Here is a 26588-nt window from a genome sequence, read left to right as displayed (position 1 = left end):
CCTCCCACTCTCTCCCTATTTATTTCAAAACCCCCTTCCCCTCCCCCTTTTCTGATGAAGGGTCTAGGCCCGAAACATCAGCCTCTCTGCTCCTATGATGCTGCTTGGCCTGCTGTGTTCATCCAGCCCTGCACCTCGTTGTCTCATATGAAGCATACTGTTTCAAATGAACTAATCCATGGAGTTAAACAATCCCTGATAAGCAATGGATTGTTAGGCAATCATTATGAACATGTTATAGTACACATTGGGCTAGTAAGGTCTATTGTGCTCGATAAGTAACAAGGCCAGTTAAGCTACTTATAGAACACAGTCAGATATGTTGAATCATGCTAAAGTGCATGAGACAGCCCTTGATGTCTTTGTTTGTTTCAATGTCAAAGAGTTTTGAAAACATAGTTTGATGTAGGAAGACAAATCCCTACTGAAAGGCCAGTTTAACTCAATTAAGAAAAACAAGTGAATGGGCTGTATGCCAGATTTATGACAAGCAAAGGGCAAAGGCACATTGTCAGAATGGCCATAAAGTTCTTTAGTTTAAATTTTGATTAAAAAAAGACTTCCTAACAGAAATGTTTAAACATTCTCCAGAGTTATGGTTTCTATATTCAGATGTGTCCAATACATAAAAGCAGGTCATTAAGATTTACTTTCACTTGGACATAAAGGTTTAACACATCAGGATTAATAGTTGAAGGGCTGAAAGATTCCCAAATGATATGGACCACATTAGAAGACCAATTCAGAGTCAGATTAAACTTTTGGATTTATTGGCTAGAATTCATGTCATTTTTGCAAAAGCCAATAGAATCCATAGTTCACTTTATGAGAAGATGCAGAGAAATGGTCTCATTATGTGATTTTTCAGATGGGGACCCAGCAAGCAGGATTGTTAAATTGGTGATCATATTATGGTGATCATCCCATGTCCCTGATGGAAAATTTCCAGAAAGATTTGCTAGTCAAACCAAGGACTTAAAGTGTTAAAGAGGACTGATGGATGAACATAAATATGAAGTGGTCTTCGCAGGTCATATGTACAAATTCAATAGTTGGCACAATCATTTCAGAATACTCAAGCATAGCAAGACATGTGGAAGCTTTGGCCTTCAGCATGTACCAAAGAAATGTATGGTTTTCAATTGATTTTACAAGCACATAGCAGAAAAGGCCATTGTCAGAGCCAATGCATAAGACGAACATAGCTAAAAAAGAGCCCCAAGCCTTGATCCTAACAGTGCGTAGAAGGTGTATTCGCAAACTAAAATAAAGACCATCTGGATGTCCTGCCAGGGGCTAATAAATAAGCCAGAATCTAACATGTACATAATGTAGGACTGAGTAAAAATCCTATCTTTTTAAAATACTGGACTTTAAAAATACGGGCCAAACTGAAAGAAAACTGATGATAAGGATACACAAACACCAACTAGCCACCAAGAGACACGACCAATTCTCACTGGTCTCGCTACACACGGATAAAGAAGGACACGAGTTCAACTGGGTCAACACATCCATAATAGCACAAGCCAAACAGAGACATGCCAGGGAATTCCTGGAGGTCTGGCATTGCAACTGGAACTCCATCAACAAATACATTGAACTGGACCTGATATACAAACCACTGAAAAACAGAACCAGAAGTGATGCCAATCAACTCAGCAAACTGAGGCATATAAATAACACGTGGGACTGAATACCAACGCTTCACCAGAGGGGCACTGACAATGTTACCTAGCAGGGTGACGAAACGTCTGCAATCAAACACACCGGCTCAACGAGCAAGTCTACAACCTTAACCAGAATACTTTAATAAAACTGACAGTTTCAAAGGAACTGTAATGTTGCACTTGAAGGAGAATACCATCTCATCGATTGGCCCAAAAATTAAGTGTAGTGTCAACCTAAAAGGTGAACCAAGGATTGAGCGACCCACGATGGAATCAACAAAAGAAGTACAGGAGACTGTAAATTGACTGGTGTCTCTCAATAACTATTATAATTAAGGAACCCCAAATGGAAAGGAACATCATTGCAGAACACAAAAATAGATCCACTACTTGTGCCATACATAGACTCATCCCAGCTCAGAGGGTTCTACAGACCCATTCCTAGGGGTTCAGGCAATGAGTTCAAGCTAGGCAGGTGACTGCCTGTTACCAAAGGGAATTCATACTCAAGAAGATCCACAGGGAGATTAAATAATGATTCCCAATGGGCCTTGTAGGGGTTATCACAATAACATACATCAAAAAGACAGTTGAATCTCTGAGAGTATGTCTTGATCCATGTTAACTGAGTAGAGCTTTGAAATGGTACCCTTAAGAGCAGCCACTTTATAAGAGCTAAATCCGCAATTTGCAGGTGCAAAATTCTTCTCCAAGCTCACATTGGAGGAGCCCTGAGAGCTCACATCATTCTGTACCACCTTCAGATGATACTGTTTTCGGGGATTCCACTTTAGGCTATGTGTTAATCAGGATTTATTTCAAGCATTACATCCACTTTACCATCTGTATGGCTGACGACATTCTTTGGTAGGACGAACAAAACCGGAACATGACCAAAACCTGCACGTATTGATGCAAGTAATGCAGTGAAGGAGTAGTGGTCAACTGTCAGCAATGTCACATCAATGTATCACTGATCAACTCTTTCAGTTTCATTTATTCTAGTGCCAGAATATGCCCTGATCCAAGTAAACAGATGACATAAAAACCATTTTAACTCCTCAAGACAAGGACAATGTTTAAAGATGTCTAGGTCTCTGTTAGAACCTGTTCTGATTTTTCATTATTTTTATTTTAATCTTTTATCAATTTTGGTTTGGAGCTGTGAACTGAGAACTGTGAGCTGAAGATGAACTTTGGACTGTGGCAGCAGTTTGTGTTTTATAAAAAAGGGAGAGACAAGAAATAAGCTATTGTTTGCTCGTGAGGACAGGCCTGGAAGTTAATTCCAGGTTGGTTCTTGATTAAAACGTTCTACACATTCTTCAACACTGGGGAAGAGCAATATATATAAACAGATGTTTTGCCATAAATGAGGTCAGTACCAAGGAATTGGTGCCAGCAAGTCGGAAAGGAAAGATGATGAGCAAACTGAGGGAGCGACCAGAGTTTTGAACTAGTTTTAAGACTGTGTTTCTGGCAGGAGTTTGGCTGTTGGTGCTACAGAAGGTGTTTGGTACACTTGCCTTTATTGGGCAGTGCATTGAGTGTAGGAGTTGGGATGTCATGTTGCAGCTGTACAGGACATTGGTTAGACCAATTCTGGAATACTGCATTCAGTTCTGGTCTCCATACTATAAGAAGGATGTTGTTAAACTTGAAAGGATTCAAAAAAGATTTACAATGATGCTGACAAGGTTGGAGGATTTGAGCCATAGGGAGAGGCTGAATAGGCTGGGGCTATTTTCCCTGGAGCATCAGAGACTGAAGGGTGGCCTTACAGAAGTTTATAAAATCATGACGGGCCTGATAGGGTGAATAGTCAAGGTGTTTTCCCCAGAGTAGGGGAGTCCAAAACTAGAGGGCATAGGTTTAAGGTGAGAGGGGAAAAATTTAAAAGGGACCTAAGGGGCAACATTTTCACACAGAGGGTGGTGCGTGTCTGGAATAAGCTGTCGGAAGAAATCGTAGATGCTGGTACAATTACAATATTTAAAAAGCATCTGGATGGGTATATGAACAGGAGGGATTTAGAGAGATATGGGCAAAATGCTGCTGATTAAAATAAAAAGAGGAAAAATATTAAATAAATGAATTAAATTCAATGACAACAAAATACTGGTCTGGGGAGATTATAGCGCTGCATTTTAAAAGAATCTAGGGAAGAGTTGGAGGAATTACTATTAAGCGTTTAATGATTCAATAGAATAAATGTAGTGCTGCAGAAACAAACAAAACCAGAAATTCCTCGAGAAACTCAACAGGTCTGGCAGCATCTGTGGACAGAAAACAGAGTTTTGAGTCCTGTGACTGTTTTTTGAATTGAAGAAGTTTTCTTTATTCTGGCAGTCATTGGAGGTGATCAATTCGCTCATTCTGTATTTGATAGCAGCCATTTAAAAAATCTGGTAAGAGTCCATTTTTAGAAAGGATTTTAAACACTATTTTATAGCTGTTTTCTGTGTATTTCAGTAACTGTAACAGTTATACTTGTTCTGAAAATACTGCTCAGGAGAAGTTACTTAATTCCAGTGAGGTTTTATGAAGTAAATTCAAAAACATGTTTTACTTAGTGGACAAATGTCACATGATCAATTTTGTATCTTTAATTAGCTAAAACATAAGAAATAACAGTATGCTGCATTTGGGTTTTATGAGTATGGCCCAATTGTATGAGACAATTGAAGTTGTAGACATGCTTATCGAGGCAGTTGCAAACATTTTGTCACATTGCGAGGTAACAACGTCAGTGCGCCTCCGGTGAAGCGTTGGTGTTCTGTCCCACTTGTTATTTATATGCCTCGGTTTGTTGGGGTGGCTGTTATTACTTACGGTTCTGTTTCTCACTGATTTGTACACTGGGTCGAATTCGATGTGTTTGTTGATGGAGTTCCAGTTGGAATACCAGGTCTCCAGGAATTCCCTGGCGTGTCTCTCTTTGGCTTGTGCCGTTATGAGTATGTTGTCCCAGTCGAACTTGTGTCCTTCGTGTCCCTCGTTGTCCGTGCGTAGTGAGACAAGTGAGAATTGGTCGTGTCTCTTGGTAGCTAGTTGGTGTTCATGTATCCTTATTGTCAGTTTTCTTCTGGTTTGGCCTATGGAGTGTTTCTCACAGTCCTTTGTATATTACACCATTTTGCCAGTTTTGGTTATGGGATCCTTTATGTTTGTCAGTAGCTGTCGTAGGGTGGTTGTCGGTTTGTGGGTTACTCTGATACCTAGGGGTCTGAGTGGTCTTGAGACATGCCAGGGAATTCCTGGAGGCCTGGTATTCTAACTGGAACTCCATCAACAAACACATTGAATTAGACCCTGTGTACAAACTCCTGAGAAACAGAACCGGAAGTAATACCAACCACCCCAGCAAACCAAGGTACATAAGTAACAAGCGGGACAGAACATCAACGCTTCACCGGAGGTGCACTGACGATGTTACCTAGCAGGGTGACGAAATGTCTGCAACCAAACACACCGGCTCGGCGAGCATGTCTACAACCTCTTCCACAACCTGAGCTACAAATCTTCTCAAAAATAGTTATTGGACAATTGTTCAAAATTATCTTGTGTTCTTTTTGTTGAGTCACTGGGATAATATTTATTGCTCATTCTGAATTATCCTTGAACTAAGTGTCTTGCTAGGCCATTTAGAGTCAACCACATTGTTGTGGATCTGGAATCACATGCAGACAATAACAGGTATGGATGGCAGAAATCCTTCTCTAAAGGACATTTGTTAGTCAGATGGGTACTTATGTGACAATGATTACATGATCACCCTAGCTTTTAGCTCTAGATTTTTATTGCTTTCAACTGTCAGCATCTGGTGGGATTTGAACATGTTTTGCCCTCAGACAATTAGATTAGGGTCTCAAATTACTAAGCCAGTGACATTACCACTATTCCACCATCTCCCATACTGGGCCATGAATCCCCTTTCAGCTGTAGTTCAGTTTGTAGTAATCTTCCTGAGTTAGAAGGCTGAGGGCTCAAATCCACAGACCTGAATCCCATGACCAAGGCAGAGACACCAATGCATCATTGTGAGAGTGCTGCAACAATACTGGTGGAGGGTGCTATCTTTTCGTGAATGTCAATCTGAGGCCCCAGCCACCCGTACAGGTAAAGGAAAAGATCCCATGGCAGTAGAAAAAGGTTATTGGGGTGTCTGATCATTATTTACCTCTCATACACATCCATCATGTCTACATTAGCAATCAATATGACAGAAACAAATTTGGTCATTTTGACATTGATTTTTCTGTGGGAGCTTGCTGTGCAAGAACTGGTTTTGGGGGGTTTCCTGCATTTCACTAGTGACTACATTTAGAAAATACTTCATCAAGCTGTGAAGGGCTTAAGTACATTTTTTGGACCCTAAAGATCATTTATACAATAATTGCTCATGTTTTTATCATCTTGGGCGAGTTGCTCATTGGGGATCATGGCGCCACCAAGTGGCAGAGAGAGGATCTCTGCACCTCTAGCGTCCCCTAGAGGAGGGGAAGCTATCCACCAGCGACCGCGCCATTTAGTGGAGGGAAGGACAACTGGCAGCGCTGCGCCACCTAGTGCAGGGGAGGACAACCGGCAGCGGGGCCGCGCCACCTAGTGGAAGCGAGGACACCCGGCAGCGGCCGCGCCACCTAGTGGAGGGGAAGACAGCCGGCAGCGGCCGCGCCACCCAGTGGAGGGGAGGACACCGGGCAGTGCTGCGTCGACGCGAGGGGCACGTGGTGAGGACGGAGGCAGCGGTCTGGCGCAGTCTCCGCTCGGTGAAACTTCACCATGTCGGCAGGTTCGCCACAATCGATAGGGTAAGAGGGAGACGGGAGTGGGAGTTGGGGGGGTGATCGGAGGTGCGGGACAGGCCGAGCTCACCTCGACCAGTTATTGTGAGGGTAATGGTGGGCCGGGCGGACAGTGCGGGAGTTGCTATGTTTTGTTTTGAAAGGCGTCGCGTCGATGGCGCCATCCCGGAGTGAACGGGATCGAACCGGAATGAACCGGACCGGAGTAATTCGGATCGAACCCGACAGGAAATGCCGGAGCGGAGCGTAACCCGACTATCTGTGGGCAGTTTGTAAAGTGTGGTGGGAGTTAGAGAGAGACAGAGAGAGAGAACCGGGGTTGGGGCAGGACTGGGCCCCGCCTGGGCCCCGGGGAGTTTATCCCTCCGCGTCCCGGGCTCCGGCTCTCGGTCTCCTTCTCACTTTCCAGAGCGAGCGGCGTGAGAAACATTTTATTTTAAAAATAGATAAAAAACTTCCAGCACCACAAAACGGCTCAGTTCATTCAGTTTGACTTCATTCTCGTTTTGTTTTACGTTTTAGCAGGCTCGGTGTGTGCGATAAAGATTCAAAATAAATCATAACCTGGGCTCAAATTATGTACTTTGTGTGTTAAATTTGAATCCGGATCATTGATAAGTTGATATCCGTTAGCTTGTATGTTGATCTGTTCAAATTACGTTGATACTTTCAGGTCGTTGTCACATTAAATCTTGATTTTTGTGATTATTTGCTGTTTGCCGAATTCAAAAGGCACAGTGCGTCGTTGCATTGTTATTTATGCTAAGAAAAAAAACACTTGTATGATTAATTTATTTTCTGGAAAGTGTTGATCCATAATTGCAAGCTTTTTAAAAATCTAATAATGCTTGTGCAGCGTACAAGACTTCAACACAAAATACGATAATAAATGTGTGAAAAGTACCTTCGGCTAATGTTGAATTATAAAGAATAATCAGTCATCCAGTCTAGCATTGTTTTTCATAACATCACAATCTTTCATAAACTTCTTAAAATACATTGGTTTGTTAACTGTCCTTCTGAAATGGATGTGTATTAATGTGGGATATTTTTCACCTTTTACTTTTCTTCAGTTCCACCTCATTGAACTTTGCACCAAGCTTCAAGTTGACTGTATTTCCAGCTCTCAGATTTTTTGATTGTGCATGGTAAAGATATTGTAATTTTGCGAAGTTGTACAGTGGGAGACATTAAATGTGATGTGATTGAAACAGGTCGTTGGGTAGTATTTTCCTTCTGGTCAATATAATTATTTAAAAGTTAGTACTTTATGTTGTGACAGTGTTAAAATCATGATTGGTCTAGACTTTACTCAAGTTTTACTGTTTTGGATCTCATTTTGGTGGAGTTTTGCATCTCATTTAAAAATAATCTAGAATGGAAAATTAGGAATTCTGATAAAAGGTTCTTTAAACGATTAAACAATTGTTGCCATTATAAGCTGCTTTAATAGTTTGAAGGAATAGAATAAACTTTTCTGTTGAACTGAACTAAAATCTGGCTTAAATCCTTGTTGAAAATTGTATTAAAAATCTGCAGCAGCCAGATTGAATTTGTCAGGTATGGCACCTTGAATGGTTTGCTTCACTGACAAGATTGATACTGCTAGTGGGGTCTAGGCCCGAAATGTCAGCCTTCCTGCTCCTCTGATGCTGCTTGGCCTGCTGTGTTCATCCAGCTCTACACCTTGTTATCTTGATACTGCTTGTGTTTCTTTTGGATTTTCTGTGAGGATTATCCCCGAACTCAAGCAGTATGCTGTGAACTAATGATGCAGTTACGTAGCTTTGCTGTACCATGCTGAACGTATCACCTAGTTTTACTGTTTCAATTTGTCAGTAAGCTGCATTTTAAATCAATGGACACCTAAGCATCTCCAGTTCCTTGTTGCATTGACTACAAAATGTTTGGGCATCATATCTGTACAATGGAAATTTATGTGCAGATATCTGAAGCTTGGACTGTATTCAGCTATAAGCTCCTCCTGTTTCTATTCCCCAGTAGTTGAAATTACTTCAAAGGTTCGTAAATGATGAACACTTGCATGAGGTATTGGAAAGTTTAAACACCCAAAGAGTGGTGGAAAAAAATGATTAAATTAAAACAGGGAAGTTTTTATGAGCTGTTATTGTCCACTGTGAGGGCAGGTGCTGAACTGATTGGAGGCCCGTGTGGATCTGTAGGAAAGAACTGTCTGTAATTTAAGACTAGATTGACACATGTTCATCTGTTACTGAACAATCAGTTTATGCTTTTGGAAAACTTGCCAGTAGGAAAGTACACCCAATGTTAAGTCATGTTCAGTCAATGTTCAGATGTTCAGTCAGCACTTTTGTAAATGATGCTTGGAACTATGCGTAGAAGATTGTATATTTCCTGAAGTTTGTTTTATTCTGGCGTTGGTATTTTCATTTTCTTACCTTGTGAATTTATCATTTTGTGTTGAAGACATTGACTCCTTGTTACTTTGCACCACAACGTGGGGCGGCACAGTGGCTCAGTGGTTAGCACTGCTGCCTCACCGTGCCAGGGACCTGGGTTCGATTCTAACCTCTAGCAACTGTGTGGAGTTTGCACGTCCTCCCCGGGTCTGTGTGAGCTTCCTCTGGGTGTTTCAGTTTCCTCCCACAGTCCAAAGATGTGCAGATCATGTGGACTGGCCATGCTAAATTGCCAGTAATGTCCAGGGATGTGCAGGCTGGGTGGATTAGCCATGGGAAATGCAGGGTTAGGGGAATGAGGTGGGTCTGGATGGGATGTTCTTTGGAGGAATGGTGTGAACTCGATGGGCTGAATGGCTTGCTTCCACACTGTCGGGATTCTGTGATTCTTTGATTTGTGAATACAATGGAAATTGATGAGCTCCGGTTCAATGTTCATATGAACATAGGTAGATTTTGGTAGACTTTTTCATTTGTATCAGAGACTGATTTTGTCCTTGCTGTCCTCTGCGTTTAGTTTTAGTAGTGATCCAAGGAAGGAAGTAATTTTCAGGAACCATGCTGGTTGTCCTTTTCCCAAATCTGAAACATTGCAGTTAGTTGTAGCACTCACTACCTTGGCTGAAATTAGTTATTGTTAATTTCATGTGGCATTGAAAAAAAAACCATGATGTAGGTGGGATGTTAAATATTCCTGGATATAAGATGTTTATAAAGGTAAGAAAGGAAAAGGGGAATAGGCAATCGTATTCGCTAAGGAGAACATTGCAATGCTGGAGAAAGATGATGTCCCGGAGGGGTCAATCTGTTCAGTTACAGGTCAAAAATCACACAACACCAGGTTGTAGTCCAACGGGTTTATTTGAAGACACTAGCTTTCAGACTGTTGCTCCTTCATCAGGGTATGTGTTGAATAAACCTAAAATGGCTGGCTTACTCCGTCCTATTAAATTGTGGGTTCATGATCTGTAGCCATTTTGGGATCGTCTCCACTTTCTTGCGTTTCTGTGGATACTTGATGCCTGTGTCGATATCTGTGATCTTCTTGGAGACCTACTCTGCTTTGAGCCAGCAGTTTGTGGTGTCGATGGTAGCCATGATGTGGAGGTGCCGATGTTGGACTGGGTAGGACAAGATCAAATGTTCACATCAGTTGTATGATGTTTTGATCTTTTACTTATAAATTGTGTCTTGATGCCTCTCTCACTACACCTGACGAAGGAGCAGTGCTAGTGATTTCAAATAAACCTTTTGGACTATAACTTGGTGTCATGTGATTTTTGACTTTGTCCAACCCAGTCCAACACTGGCACCTTCACTTCTTGTTTGGTTACAGCTACAAACAAAAAAGGTACAATTGCATAGCTCAGTGTTATCTTAAAGCCACCAATTTGTAGGAAGGATGTAAAGAAAAAAATTTGCAGTGAAATTACAGAAATTGTAGGATAGTTATAATGGGAGAACCTTAATTATCTGACTGTAACAATGATAGTAGTAGTGTAAAGGGCAGTGAGGGGCAAGAGATTTTGGATAGTGTTCAGGGAACTTTTCTTGAGCAGTTGTGTTTCCAGGCCAGTGAGAAGGAGGCATTGCTAGATGTAGTTCTTGAAGTGAGGTGAGCTGAGTGCATCAGGCCTAACTAGGAGAAATGTGGGGACAGTAATCATTGCATTAAAAGGTTAAAGCTTGCTGTGGAAATGGGCAAAGAGCTTTCTAAAATACAAAACAAATTGGGAGAAAACCAACTTCGCTGGGGTAAGAACAGAGTAATGCTGAATAAATTAGAGTGAATGGTTGACAGGAAAAACTAGCCTGACAAAGCATTCACCAAAATAGATATTTCAAGCACAATCAAGATAGATATCCTCAAAAAGGAAAGGGTAGGGAAAGCAAATCTAGAGCCTCTGGATGACAAAAAGGTTAGACATTAAAGAAGAAAAGGTGTGTTTTGACAGATGTCAAAATAGAAAATGTTATTGAGAACCAGAATGAATATAGAATGTCCAAACAGGAGGTGGTAAAGCAAATGAGAGAAATAATGACAAAGTCTAAAAGAAAACTGGCAGCCAATGTAACAAGTAATCCCGAAATTTAGTACAGACAGATAAGTGGTAAAAGGAGGACCAGAAGAGGGGATTTATGTGTCGAGGCAGAGGGCATAACTCGTTTATTAAATGGATAATTTGTTTTTTCCAAGAAAGAAAATGATATCCAAACTCTGGTGAAAGAGGATCTAATTCCTATGCTGAAAGGGTTTAAAGTTGGTAAGGAAGAAGTTTTAGACAAGGTTTTATATAGGACAAATTCCCATCTCTGTCTTAAAGAGGTGATCTGTTATTATTTTACTTCCTAACTCCTCCCTCACCTATTTGGCATCTACAAGGAGTGTAAAGGAATATTCTCCACTTGCTGGGATTGCTGCAGCTCCAACAACACTTAAAAAGCTTGACAATAGCCAGGACAATGCAGCCCACTTAACTGGCACCCCATCCACCACCGTCAATATCAGGGATTAGGAGCTTAACTTCTCAAGTCTCTCTCAATAACTTACGGCAATTTTTGTTAGAAAAAGAAAGCTGAGAGGCAGTTGCTTAGAGGTATTCAACATCTTGGTTCTGGCCATAGTAAATGTGGAGAAATTGTTCTCACTCGTGAAAAGTTCATGAATTAGAGGGCACAGATTTAAAGTAATTGGAAAAAGAAGCAAATGTAATTTTGTTCCAGTCAAATTAAAGCATTTGCATTGAAATTACGCTGGTTTCCAAAAAAAGGAAGAACGTGAGGGGTTAGTGGGAGAAGGCTGGAGAATGACAATAAATAAATTGTTCATTTAGAACTGTGGGTGATGTCTTGCACTGTATGAGTTCTGTGACCATCAACCTTAAATTGATTGTCAGTCAGGCATGCGTTGTAGTCTATTTGCATGTAATGAAAGCCACATATTAATACACAGGTTTTTTGCAGCCGTAAAGAACGTGCGCACACACTGCTCCTGTTTCAACTCAACACAGTAGGTGACAACCAAATGCTAGTTCATTCCTCAAAGGTAATGCTGTAAACAACCAGAGTCAACCTGCCTGGTTTAAAATTTAATCAAAACCTGACTGTTAGCTGTCAATCAGCATTTCACCCTGCATTCTCCGTGGCAACACCTTAACAAATCAGAGTCAACTTGCCAACAAATCAGAGTCAACTTGCCAACTAATCAGACTGTAGTCACACAGTATAAAATTGGTTTTCTGCCAGTATTTGTACTCTTGCAAAATGTCCTGATGGGTGCAAATCAAAAAGCTCTGACAAAATTTGTAAGTTTTCAGCAATAATTAAGTCCTGTACAACCAAACAACTATCAAGAAATGTGTTGAAGGTATTTCAGGTAAATTGATGGATTTGATCTCTTTTAGCACTAAACTAACAATGCTTTTCACAAACCATATTACCAATATGTTTTTGTTACTCTAGGCGCCGTAGTAAATGGGATTGTCCAGAATCAGTACCTGTATCAATGGCAGTATCGATAGAGTCGCAGATGAATAATTTTCCTGTCACAATGCCTCAAGTTGCAGTTCATGGTGGTAGTCTCTCTGGTCTCCCGTCAGTCAGTCAGTCTCCTCAGTCTTCATCAGAGGCACTCGATGCAGCAGCTGCTGCCGCAGCTAGGATTAATGCCATGTTGATGGCAAAAGGAAAACTGAAGTTACCGCAGACTCCAAATAACAAAGTAAGTAACGCACTATTTTTTAACATCTTACTGAACAAGAAGGGAGGTTGTTGCACTTCACCATTTTAACACTGGACAATGGAATGCCATTTTCCAATATTCTGCATATTTCATCAAAATATATACAAATATTTTACATTTCTGTTCCATGTTCATTATTTGCATTTTTTCCTCTTCAGTTGTTGTATCTAAATGTTTCAGTGCGTCAGTAAATTATTAGTTAAGGGGAAAGCAACTTGTTTATGCAAAATTTCAGGACCACATAAATTGATGAATAAAGTTCTGTGCTTTTGCCCACCTCTCACTCAAGTCACAAAACCTTGGGTTCAAGTCCAAACATAATGTAATCTAGGTTGATAGTTCATGGTACAATACTGAACATTAGCCTTTTTCAAAGGAGACGGTAAACTTTTTTTGCTGATGCTAATGTTTGATTGTATGACACTGTTTAAGAGAAGGACATTCTCCTGGCCTTGTGGCACTCTGATCACAAAAGTTACCTTTTGAATTTCTGATAAAACTGTTGCAGAGTAACTGCTGATCTTTCATTGTATCAATTTAATGTGAGGTTCTCAAAATTTGATCAGTTGACATTAATGCTGCCTTTCACCACAATAGAAGGTAATTGAACAAGCATAAATTACAACTTGAACAATATTAGCTTTATTTTGTTGTTCCTAAATCACTATTTCTGAGTCTCCATCTAATCTTGCAAACTGTGGCTAACATAATGAAAATAGTATAGGACCAGCAATAGGCTGTTCTGTACCTCAACTCCATTTACATATTTTAGCTTTATCCCTTAGAAACATAGGATCTGTTTATGTTAAAGCTTTAAAGCCTGCTACACCATTCACTGTGATCATGGCTGATATTCTATCACAATGCCCTATTCCCGCTTTCTCCCCATACCCAGTCATGCCTTAAATAGAATTTTTTTTTAGATTTTAATTTCTTGAACATATACAATGACTTTGGCCTTCACAGCCTTCTTTGGTATAGAATTCCACAGATTCACAACATTTTGAATGACAAAACTTTTCCTTATCTCAGCCCTAAATGTTTTCCTCTATCCTGAGACTGTGTCTCCTGATTCTAGAGTCCCAATCGTTGAACACAACCATTCTGCATCTAGTCTGTGCAGGCGTGTTAGAATTTTCTATGTTTCAATCAGATCCCCTCTCAACCTTCTAAACTCAGTACATATAGGCCCAGTTGAGCCAATCTCTCCTTGTAAGGCAGTCCTGTTTTCCCTGATACCATCCTTATGAATTCTACTGCACACCATCTAGATAGGGAGACCAGAACTGCATGCAATTTTCCAGGTGTAGTCTCACCAAAGCTCTGTATAACTGCAGTAAGAGATCCTACTTCTGAACTCAAATCCTTTTGCCGTGAAGGCTAATGTACCATTTGACTTCCTGATTGCTTTCTGCATCTGTCTGTCTACTTTAGTTGGAGAATGTACAAGGACACCAGAACCTTTTGTATATCTATACTTTCCAGTGTTCCACCATTTAAACAATACTTTCCCAAGTGTATAAGTTCACATTTAGTCATGTGCTGCACCTGCCACGCATTTGCTCACTCATTCAACTTGTCTAAATCATCTTGAAGCCTCCTTGCATCTTCCTCGCAACTCTCAATTCTGCCCGGTTTTGTGTCATCAGCAAACTTGGAAATATGGCAGTTGGTTCCGTTGTCCAGGTCGTTTATACATACTGTGAATACTGGGCCCCCAGAATTGATCTTTGCATACCCTACTAGGCACAGCTTGCTACTTGAAGGAAGACCTATTTGTTCCCACTATCTTTACTGTTTGTCAACCAATTCTGAATCCACTTTATATTTGCTATGATGAAATCACCTATTCAATGTTGTTTAACGTTGCCCACTAACCTCTTGTGAGGAACCTTACCAAAAGCGTTCTGAAAATCCAACGACATCGCATCCACTGGTTTTTCCCTTATCTATTCTCCTGGTTGTGTCCTCCAAAAAAAAACTCCAGATTTTTTTTAAGCATGATTTTCTTTTCTTAAACCTACACTGGCTTTGTCCAATCCTGTTCATTCTTTCCAGATATTCTGTTATTAGACTTTTATAATAGACTCTTGCATTTTCCACTCTACTGATATTGACTAACTGGTTTGTTTTCTCTCCCACCTTTTATGTTTATTTTTGCCATCCATTAATCTGTAGGAATCGCTCCAGAGTTCATAGAATTTTTGGAAGATGACCACCAATGCATCCAGTATTTCCAAGGCCACTTCTGTCCTACTTTGGAATGTAGTTTATCAGACCCTGGCAATGTCTCAGCCTTTAACTTCATTAATTTCCCCAGCATTATTTTCTCCCTAATCCTGAGTTCCTTCAATTCTGCCTTCTCACTGAGATCCTTATATCCCTAACATTTCTGGGAGGTTATTTGTGTCCTCTTCCGTGAAGACAGAACCAAATAATGTATTCAATTCTTCAACCATTTCTTTATCTCCCATTATAATTTCTCCACTTTCTGACTGTTCACGCACCTGCATTTGTCTTTACTAATAGTTTTCTCTTTGCATATTTCGGGAAACTTTTCTGTATTCAGTTTGTATTCCCTATGATTTTACTCTTGATTTATTTTTCCCCTTTTGGTCAAACATTTTGCCCTGTTTTGTTGATATGATCTTCATAATCCTGCAGCCATGTGTTGGTAATCTCATTTATATCGTAATCATTTATATCTGTTTGAAATGCTAATTCATCTACCTAATTGAGAACGCTCTGCACATCAAGTCACAAAGCCTTTAGACTTGTCTTTTTAACCTTGTAGTCATTATAGCTTTATATTACAATGTGTCCCCATTTCTTTCTCACCCTTGTTTTTACTACCTTCCACTTTTGTTTGCTTCTTACCTCTGTCTTTTATTTCTACCCTGCTTTTTTTTCCTCCTTTTGTCCCCTGGCTCTGGTTCCCATCCCTTGCTGGATTAGTTTAAACCTTCCCCAATAGTACTAGCAGCAGCAACAACCCCCGCACACCCTACCGCACCATTTGTACTGGCCCCATTTTCCCCAAAACGCACTTTTCAGTTTTTGTCCTAATTTCCTATATTCTAATTGTTGTGCCTCATTTTTTTACCTATGCTGCCAGTACTGATATGTATCATGACCACGGACTGTTCAGCCTCCCCTTCAGAATTCCCTGCAACCACTCTGAAATAGCCTTGACCCAAGCACTAAGAAGAGAAAATGCTGGAGTGTCTTTTGCGGCTGTAGAAACACCTGTCTATTTCCCTTCCCATTGAATTCCTTCTCATTATAGCCCTGTCATTATTTTCCTTGATACAATCTAACCCTTTTCTATTAGAAAAGGCTATTATCTTGTTCAACAATTATGTCCTCAAAGAGAAAGAAATTCGGTGAAACTGTTGCCATGGAAAGCATATGCAATTGTTTAATGCTGTTTAACTACAGCTAGGATAACTTAAATAAATTGTGAATAGTGCACTCTTGACTTTACAATAGCAAAGCAGAGTAGAAATGAATAAAGGACATAGAAACATGAGTTCTGAAGTAGGGTCACTGACTCAAGAATTTAAATTCTGTTTTTCTCTTCACAGATGCTGCCAGACTCGCTGAGTTTCTCCAGCAATTTCTGGCTTTGTTTGTTTCATCTCTACTTCAGGTCTCTGTTTAACCACTTTGCATGACTTTCTTAACTGATTATTCTTAATTTGCCCAAAAATATAAGTAAAGCTTACATGCTGCACCAGTTGCTGCTCTTGGCGGAAGAGTGCAACTTGACGATCCAGCATGAATAAACTGTTTCCTTTACTTTATTAGAGTCTGTGTTTAAAAACTGCTAAATAATCAGTTCCATTCATTTGATAACTTTTCCTTCCAGCCAAAGTCTTCAAAATCGACATCCCATGCAAAGAACAAAGATGATATGGTCGTTGCTGAAATTGAAATTAATGATGTTCCTATTGTCTGTAGAAATCTACTTACGAGAGGTCACACACAAGATGAAGTAAGTAATTAAACATTTTAACGAATTTTCCTTTGGACATTTTGTATGTAGTTTATGAAAGAATTTGGAAGCAACTGCAAGTAATAAAAGTAAACCTTTCAGTGTAAATATTTGTAGAACTTGTATTTATATTTTGCCTTTAATGTTGTAAAATATTCTGAAATGTTTCAAGGAGTGTTGTGAAACAAAATTTAACACTGATCCATGAAGATACAAGGAGCACTTGACTGAAAGCTTGATCAAAGAGGAAAATTTTAAGGAAGACTTTAAAGGGAGAAAGAGGATAAAGAGGTTTAGGGAAGGAATGTCGGGGTTTGGGGATTTGGCATCTGAAGGCTTAGCTGTCAGTGATGGAATTATTAAAATTGGATATGCTTAGGACATTTTTAGTTTGTAGAATAGCAGTACCTGGGTATGAGACTTAATTTTAAAAGTCTCTTTACAATGAATCTCTGAGGCTGATTTTCCAAGCAGTTTTCCATTTATCCCGCTCTCTGCATAACAAAGGTACTGAGCAGGTAGACAGTTAAAATTGCCCAGGGTACTTGCCAGTCAAAAAGTTCTGTGCAATCCGCGGAGCAGGTAGCAAGGACACTCAGCCAAAACCAGTAGGTCTCCTCTTTAGATGTATATACTTGTAATTTTACATGCTGATTTTTTTTTTATTTGGGGAAGTGCTTCTAGTTGATGCTACTTCAGTAAACGCTTTTTAAAAAAAAGGTAGATTTTTTTGAACAATAAAGGAATTAAGGGATACGGTGAGAACGCGGATAAGTGGATCTGAGTCCATGAAAGGATCAGCCATGATCTTATTGAATGGCGGAGCAGGCTCGAAAGGCCAGACGGCCTACTTCTGCTCCTAGTTCTTATGTTCTTATGTTCTACAACAGAATAGACACAAAGAAGAAGGCTGGGGAAAAGATCATAGAGATAGGATAATGCAAGACCATCGAATGATTTGAAAATCAAGTTGAGAATTCTAAAATCTTAAATGTTACTTAACATGGGAATTTGTGTGATTTAGCATAAATGCAACAGAGATTTTAATGAACACAAGTTTACAGAAGGTAGAAAGTAGGAATCAACTAGGTGGGGTTATGTTGAAAAAGTCGAATATAGAGGTAAAACAGATATGGATGAGAATTGCAGCATTGGATGAACTGAGGCAGAGTCTTAAGCTTGACAATTGAAAGTATGTAGATGTCTGTATATAATTTCTGAGCGGCAATTAGAACCGTAGAATAGAATTGTGCAGGACAGAAGGCGGTCATTCAATTGTTTGTGCCTGTGTGGCTCTTTGAAAGAGCTCTGCCAGTTACTCCCACATCTCTATTCTTTCCTCATAACCAACACACCCTCTGAGTTTTTTTTTAGTACAGTACAGCTCATTTGTTTGTGCGTGTACCCCTTTAAACTTCTTATGTGGCTACATGTGCTGTATCTTAGAGAGCCGATTTGTGCTTGGCTTGCATTGGATCCTCTGGGTTGCTGCTTGACTTCCCAACTTTGAAAGAACATTACTGATAAACCTGTACATGTTTCCTTTTCAAATATGTGTTCATTTCCCAGTTGGTGGTGGTTATGGAATCTACTTTCACCATGCTTTCAGTAAGTATATTCCATTTATCTAAATGCTTACTTAAAATAATTTCTCCAAATTTCATTAATCATAACTCTACACCTTTGGTTATCACCTTTCCTGTCTTTCTGCTGTAAAGAGAACACCTCCAGCTTCTAGTTTCTCTATAAAACTGAACTGTCTTATCCCTAGTATGACTCTTACACATTTCTGAGCTCTCTTCAAGGTCATAATACCTTTGACCACATTTAGAAACATGTTTTATCTGGGACCGTCTGTTTATCTCTGCTCAATTTATTGCTGATTGGTCTATATGGGACATAAGACGCAGAAGCAGGCCATTTGGCTGAATCAGTCCATATTGGTACTTATACTTCATTCAAGCCTCCTCCTTTCTTTCCTGATCTGGATGTTCCATTGTTATCATCTATTCCCATCTCCCTTGTATGCTTGTCTGGCTTCCTGTTAAATGCATCTTTACTATTTACTTCTTCCGTTTGCTGTGGTAGCAGGTTCAACATTCTCATCACACTTAGGCCTAAAGTGGTTTCTTGGTGACTATTTTATACTGTATTGGTGGACTCAATTAGAGTCTATTGTCCAAGAGGGTAATTCACGCTCAGTCTAATTCTTCAGACCCTTTCATGATTTTAAAAACTTTTATTAAATCATCCCTCCAATTTCATTTTCACAAGAGACCCATCTTGCCAATCCATGCCTAATATTCATAGCGACACATTTCTCATATCCTTGTGAAATGTCTCTGCGCCCTATTCAGTGCCTGTAATCTACTTATAATATGGCAACTAAGTCTTGACAGATGTGTAGCATGTCTTCCCTACTTCTAAATTTCTTTTCTCCTATCTGCTGAATCCATAAAATGTCTTTATTTTCTTTTCTCCTCCTACCCACCTAATTATATCTTTCTAGAAATAAAACTTAACATCTGGTTTGTTTGTAATCACCATGGTAACTTGTGGTGCAGCTTTTAATTTTCTTTTGTACTCCAAATCTCCTTTGCTCCTTTATCCCATCTAGACGTGCACCTTCTAAGTAATGAGTGACCTCTATTATTCCCATGAAAATATTGTACTTCACTTATCAATGTTGAATTTATCAACTCTGCAAGTTTATTTAATGTCACCCTCAGTATGCACTATCCTTCCCGAAATTGGTGTCATCACCAAATTTAGGAACTGTGGGTTTTAATTGCACCGTACCAATTATTAATATAAATTTGTTGAAAGTAGTGGTCCAAACACCAATCTTGTGGAACGCTACTTCCCTCCTTCAGCCACTTCAGATAAAGTACTGGTTTGTTCTTATGTGCTGATAATGCTTGTTACTGTCTCCTAGATACTATGTAAATCATTTTACTTTTTTTCAGATAAACAAAATCAGTGGTGCTGCAGTTTCCACCAGAGGGCGGTATATGAATGCCGATGAGAAGCAAATAGCAGCACAAGGGTAATTGCATTTTCTAGTTTATTTGAGCAATGTGCTGCAGGGCACAATATATTTTCCATATTGAGTTGAGCATTGTGTTTTAATTAAAAACAATTACACATTAATGATTTAATCTCTCTTACCATACAAATGCAAAAACAAAAGGCATACACCTTTTTGGGGTTAAGAAATCTTTTGTAGCAGGAAATTGGAAACTGGCATTGTATTTCACCTCTGCCTTCCAATTTGCATGAAAGTCTGTGACTAAATGTTGCCAGAGTTTCCACAGGAGAAATAGCCCATTAAGTCATACATATCGTTTAGAAAATTACCTCTGTGTTTTGATTCTGAAAAGGCTGGAGATCAGAATTTTTAGAAGAAGCTGTCCTTCACTGTTATGCAATTTAAAAAATTCCTAGCAAATTCCGGAATTAAGATTATGGAAAATTACTATTTGAAAAGTAACTTTTTTCGGTATGGATGAGAGTGGGGCAATAAGTTGTATGAGTGAATTGACCATGGATCATGATGCAGGAAGATATTCAAGATGGTAGAGTAGGAATGTTGTGATAGTAGGGGCCAGTGTTATCAAGGGATATACTGTAATAGTCCTTTGCATTGAGAGTGAGAGCCCAGAATACTCAATTGTTGACTGGTGCCAGGATTTGGGATATCTGTCCTCGGTTGGAGAAGAGCTAGCAGCAGATTTAGTTGTCGTAGCACATGTTATCTATGTTATTGATAATACAAGGAAGTAGATTCTGCTTGTGATCAGCTAAACGACACATTAAAAAGCAAAATCTCAAAGTTAATAATCTCTGGTTTATTACAAGATAGCAAACAACATGGATGAAGGGGAGCCTGTATATATTATGTAATTCAGTTCCAAAAGACCTGATTAGGTGTCATGTTAAGAGATTGCAACATAAGATAAGAGCATGTGATAAGGCCATAAGTTTACAGAGAGATATTGATAGGTTAAGTAAGTGGGCAGAAAGTTGGCAAATGGAGTGTAATGTGGGAAAATGTGAAGATGTCCATTTTGGAAGGGAGAACACAAAAGAACGGTAATATTTAAATGGACTAAAACAGGTCTTGCAATACATAGGGGCTACTTGTGCACGAAACACAGAAAGCTAGCACAGATACAGCAGGTAATCAAAAAGGCTGGAATTTTGGCCCTTCATTCAAGGGGGTTGGAGGATAAGGGAACTGTACAAGGTATTGATGAGACCACATCTGGAGCACTGAGGCATTTTCAGCCCCCTGTGCTCACTCGACTATAGAAGAGTGAGAGGTGATCTCATTGAAACATGTAGGATTCTTAAGGTGCTTGACAGGGCAAATGATGAGAGGATATTTCCCCTCATGACAGAGTGTAGGACCAGAAAGCATTGTCTCAGAATAATGGGGTGCCAAATTTAAGACTGAGATGAGGAGGAATTTTTTTCTCAGAGTCTTTGAAACTATTCGCGCTAAGAGAGCAGTGAGGGTGGAGATACCTGATAGGCCATGATCCTAACGAATGGTGAAGCAGGCTCAAGGGATGGAATGGCCTACTCCTGCATGTCTCTCTTACGGCCTTTTACAACCTGCCCAGCCGCCTATTTTGGTGTCATCTGCAAATTTAGCTCCAATACATTCATTTTCTTTCTCCAAGTCATTAATAAATGTTGTAAACAGTTGTGGTCCCAGCAGTGATCCCTATGAAACCGGTCAAGGGTCATAAACCTGAAAAAGTACCCCTTATCCTCACTTTCTGTTTCCTGTCCGTGAACCAATTCTCTATTCATTGCCAACACCGTGGGCTCTGATGATTTAACTTTTTAAGGGCACGTTGTTGAACTCATTCTGAAAGCCCAAATACCACCAAATCCAACTGGTTCTTGTCTCTTGATTGAGACCTTCTTGAAAATACCTAATAACTAAGACAGACAAGATTTCCTTTTCAGGAAGCCATGCTGGCGCTGCTTGATTAGATTACCATTTTCCAAATGTTCTGCTACTACTTCCTTAATAATTGATTCCTGTACTTTTCCAACAATGGATGACCTACTTTTTGCCTCCTTCCCTTTTTGAATGTGAGGGTGTCATTAGCAGTTTTCCAAAGTTCTTGTACTTCTCCAGAATCTAGTGAATTTTGGTAAATTACAACGAATCCAACTACTATCTTTTGTTGCCCCTTAGGATCTTAAAATGCAAGTTGTCAGGGTCAGTGGACTATATTTAACCCCAATAGTTTCTCTAATACTACTTCTCTAGTGATGACGATGATGGTATTTAATTTTTCCTTCCCAATTTTCTTTAGTATTTTTGATATGTTTGACGTATCTTTCACTGTGAAGACTGATGCAAAATATCTGTTTAACTCCTTAGCCATTTCCTTTTTCTGAAAGACTGTCTTCCCCAATTCATTTTCTGAGGGGCCTCTTGTCAGCTTTTATGTTCCTCAATCGTTTCTCTGTCTTTGTTATCTTTTTAGTCCTCCTTTGCTGGATTGTAAATTTTTCTTGGTTTGGGGGCTGTCACTGACTTTTGCCTCTCTTATATGCTTTTTCTTTCAACTTAATACTTTCTTTAACTTCCTTGGTTAGCCATGGTTGGTTTTGTCCCTTTCAGAATTTTTCCTCCTTACTGGGATGTATGCGAATCATGATTTACCTCTTTTAAATATCTGTTCCTGCTTGCTTGCTTTCGTTCATGCTAATCTGTCAGCTCAGTTTACTTTAGCTAACTCTATTCTTATTTCATTGTAATTCCCTTTATTTAAGTTAAACACTGTTGTTTCTGACCCACGTTTCTCATTTTCAAACTGAATATTAATGATCACTACTTCGAAGGGGATCTTTTACTCAGGTCATTTATTAAAACTATCTCAGTACCCATTACTAGATCCAAGATAGCCTGCTCTCAGTCGGCTCCATGACCTATTGCTGTAGCACACTGTATCTAATGCATTGTATGCATTTGTTGTCGTAGCTACCCTTTTTTAATTGGATTAACCCAATCAACATGAAGATCAAAGTCACCAATAAGTATTGCTCTGTTCTTTTTACGTGCTCCTATTATTTGTTGATATATAGCCTTTCCGAAAGAGTGGTTACTATTTGGGGTATGTACTACTCCTTTCCCTTGCTGATTTTTACCGCCACCTGAACGGATGTTACATCATCCGAGTCTGTATATCTTTCACAACTGTCCTCATTTTTTATTAGCAATGTTACCCCACCACCTTTTCCATCACTCCTGTCCCTCCAAGAGGTCAAATATCCTTGAATATTAAGTTCCCAGTTTTGATTTCCTTGTAACCATGATTCCATATTGGCAATGCATTCATATTCATTTCCAAATGTTTTATGCGTTAAGATACTTAGCCTTTAAGTTTATTCTCTTATTCAGTTTCCCTACACCTTTATGATACCTTAGTATGATATGTCATGCACATACTCTGTTTCTTCCTTTTATTTTCTGGTAACAATCAACCCAATTACTAATCTGCACTCCTTCCTTCTCCTTGATGTAGGACAGGATTCCACAATTGTGGATTATGAACCCCAGCGGGGTCCGTTTAAATTGTTCAATTCTTTTAACAGTGGGTGTGGTCTTACTGTCCAATCTTGTAGGTCTGAATCTCCTCCTAAAAAGCTAGGTAAGTTTACTTAAAAACCTTGTGAATGAAACAGTTGTCCCTCGTGCCACTCTTGGTTCCCTATTCTCCTGGGGTTTGGATCTCCGGAATTCTCATCCACCAAATAAGGTTATGATTGGAATAGTCTTGGGAAACAGTGGTGTGAAGGGGTAACATTCATGTAAATAAGGAGTTGGAAAACTGCAAGTAATGGAGTGCCACAGGGATCATTCCTGGGTTGCAACTGTTTTCAGTTTGTATCGATGACTTAGATGAAGGGAACAAATCTTTGGTAGCTAATGACACCTAAAGGAAGGAAGTTTTCAGTAGGAAGTAGAAAGTCTGCAAAAGAGTAGAGGTATGTTAAATGAGTGGCAAAAAATTAGCAAATGTCCACTGTGATAGGAAGAATAGAAAAGCTGAATACAATTTAAATAGAAAAAGATTGTTGTACTCCGGTGCCGAAGAAAGTGTTTATTAAGGCAAATGAATATTGGGGTTTAGTGTGAGTGGAATGGAGTCTTAAATATAAGAAACTTTTACTGCAACTATAGAACATAGAACAGTACAGCACAGTACAGGCCCTCCACCCCTACCTTATACTATCATCCATATGCTTATCTAATAGCCGCTTAAATGCCCCTAATAAGGCCGACTCCACTACCCTCTCCGGCAATGCATTCCACGCTCCTACCACTCTGAGTAAAGAACCTACCTCTGGCGTCTCCCCTATATCTACCTCCACTCACTTTAAAACTATGCCCCCTTGTAATAGCTACCTCCACCCTAGGAAAAAAACTATAAAGCATGTTAGGTCTTATCTGGAGTACTGTGTACAGTTTTAGTTTCATTATTTGAAAAAAAAAATGATTGTGTTTGGGTGGTTAAGAAAAGATTCACTCAAATCATTCCTAGGATGAATGGTTTGTGAAGAAAGATTGAACATGTTGAGCCTGCATCTATTGGAATTTAGTCTCCCTTTTAAGACAGATGAGGATATTTTTTACCTCAGATTGCTGATACTTTTATGGAATTCTTTCCCTAAGAAAGCAGTGGCTGCGTCATTAAATTTATTCAAGGCAGGGTTAAATGGATTTTTGATAGATCAGGGAATCGAGATTATAGGGAACGACAGGAAGGGAGTTTTAAAAACAGCCAAATCAGCCATAATTTTATGGCAGAGCAGCTCAAAGGACTGGATAGCCTAAGCCTAGGTCAGAAGCTAATCAATTTTCTTTTAGAGCTTTAAGGTGTGAGGGGAGAGATTTAAAAGGGCCTTAAAGATTTAAAAGGCAACTTTTTCACGCAGAGGGTGGTACGTATATGGAATGAGCTACCAGAGGAAGGCTGGTACAATTACAACATTTAAAAGGCGTCTGGATGGTATATGAATAGGAAGGGTTTAGAGGGATATGGGCCAAATGCTGGCAAATGGGACTAGATTAATTTACGATATCTGGTCAGCATGGATGAGTTGGACCAAAGGGCCTGTTTCCATGCTGTACTGCTTTGATTGTATGACTTATTTTATCATGTGGGTGTGGATGTCACTGGCTAGGCCAGCGTATATTATTCATTCATAATGATGAGCTAATAATGAGAGGAGGTGGTGGCATAGTGGTAATGTCATTGAACTGGTAATCCAGAACCACAGGCGAATGTTCTGGGGACATAGGTTCTTATTAGGTGAAAAGCCAGTCTCACGATGACCGTGTAACCGTTGTTGTAAAAAGACGTCTGGTTCAGTAATATCCTTTCAGGAAGGAAATCTGCCATCCTTACCTGTTCTGGTCTATACATAACTCCACACTGTGAGCAGTGTAATAAGTTGACTATTGAGTCTGGGCAATAAATATTGGCCAAGCAGAGACACCCACATCCCATGAAGAGATTTTTTAAAAATTGCTCTTGAGAAGATGAGAACTATTGCAGTCCATGTGGTGTAGATACTTCCATAGTTCTGTTAAAAAGGAAAATTCAGGATTTGGCATCAAATGGAAGTGCAGGAACAGTGCTTATTCCCACTCATTTTCATGTATTATTCAAAGAGGGGCTTACAACTCGCAAGTTCCTGTGCATCTGCTGACCTTGTCCTTCTAGGTGGTAGAGGTCATGGGTTTGTTTGAAGGAGGCTAAGCAAGGTGATTTTTCTTATTCTTTCAAGGGTTCTGAGCGTTTCTTACCAGTTCCATAATTATCCCTGAACTGAGTGGCTTGCTAAGTTATTTCCGAGGGTAGTTAAGAATCAACCGCATTGCTACAGGTCTGGAGTTGGCATCGAGTTAGGTCACTCATGAACCAAATGACTGGTAATTGGTGATTATTATCATTGTGACTGTTACTAAGATGGCTCAATTTCAGAGTTGCTATTTCAATTCAGCTGCCATTTGGATCCATCTTCCCAGAGTATTCACCTACTTACTAGTCTGGTGACAGTACCACAGTGCTGCTGTCTCCCCTTAAAGTGCAGAGCATCTTGTATGTGGTGCACACTTATTTCATACTTTTGATTGCATGTATCTAATTAACATTGATAACATCATAAACATTTCTTTTTGAAACTGAAAACATGGAATTAAAGAGCTTTGTGTTGATTTTTCCACTTATTTTGCTTTTAAAGTAGAATTTATGTGTAGTTCTATGGCAGCTGATTACATGTGAAAATGCCAAATATCTTAGAAGCTTGTTTCGAAGTATTATAATCACCATGTAGCTCAAAAAAATAGAATACTTCAGTTCTTTGAATTATGCTGCTGTAACCTTTACCATTTTGAACTTTGTATTTTACATTTGCATAGTCTTTGATAAAAATTCAGCCACCTGCCTCCTACCTTTCTCTTCCTCCTCCCCCTTGAAGGCCTTAGTGTAGGAACTGAACTGAAAGCAGAGCCACTAACGTTTATAGAAGGAAGAATCATCTCTCATATTACATGAAGATAACTTTTTAAAGATAATGATGGCACATTTTCTTTTCTCATTACACATTCACTTTTTTTTTTAATTAAAAAAAGAGTTGGCTGTCTTGCATTTGTCCTGATGAGTGCAAGATGAAAAGCTTTGTCAACATATGTCTTTTTAGAACCATTCAAGGTCTGTACTGCCAAGTGAAAGAAAGAATCCTGCATTTTCATAATGAGAAGCTTTATACTTTTGCAAGATCAAAGCCATTTGACCTCTATCTTCTGGCAAATTACTATATTTGCATTAGATGGTATTAATACTTATGAGCCCAGTGTCATTCTTATCTCTGATTAATTTGGATTGTAATCACTACCTCTGC

At 39.4% G+C, this 26588-nt stretch overlaps 1 protein-coding gene across 2 annotated transcripts in view; it reads left to right on the top strand.

Moving 5' to 3' along the window:
* The first annotated feature begins 6376 nt into the window (after positions 1-6376).
* The window catches only part of LOC109920026 (KH homology domain-containing protein 4-like), a 67627-nt gene continuing 47415 nt past the window's right edge, over positions 6377-26588 (top strand). For both annotated transcript variants that reach the window (XM_048619363.1, XM_020520047.2), the window contains exons 1-4: positions 6377-6484; positions 12382-12640; positions 16530-16655; positions 19622-19701. In XM_048619363.1, the coding sequence (XP_048475320.1) occupies positions 6456-6484; positions 12382-12640; positions 16530-16655; positions 19622-19701 (494 nt within the window). In that variant the 5' untranslated portion in view covers positions 6377-6455. The remainder of the gene's footprint in view (positions 6485-12381; positions 12641-16529; positions 16656-19621; positions 19702-26588) is intronic.

This window comes from Rhincodon typus, chromosome 3, assembly GCF_021869965.1.
Source record: "Rhincodon typus isolate 14 chromosome 3, sRhiTyp1.1, whole genome shotgun sequence".
Lineage (NCBI taxonomy): Eukaryota > Metazoa > Chordata > Chondrichthyes > Orectolobiformes > Rhincodontidae > Rhincodon > Rhincodon typus.
This window is presented reverse-complemented; position numbering and strand designations above follow the sequence as displayed.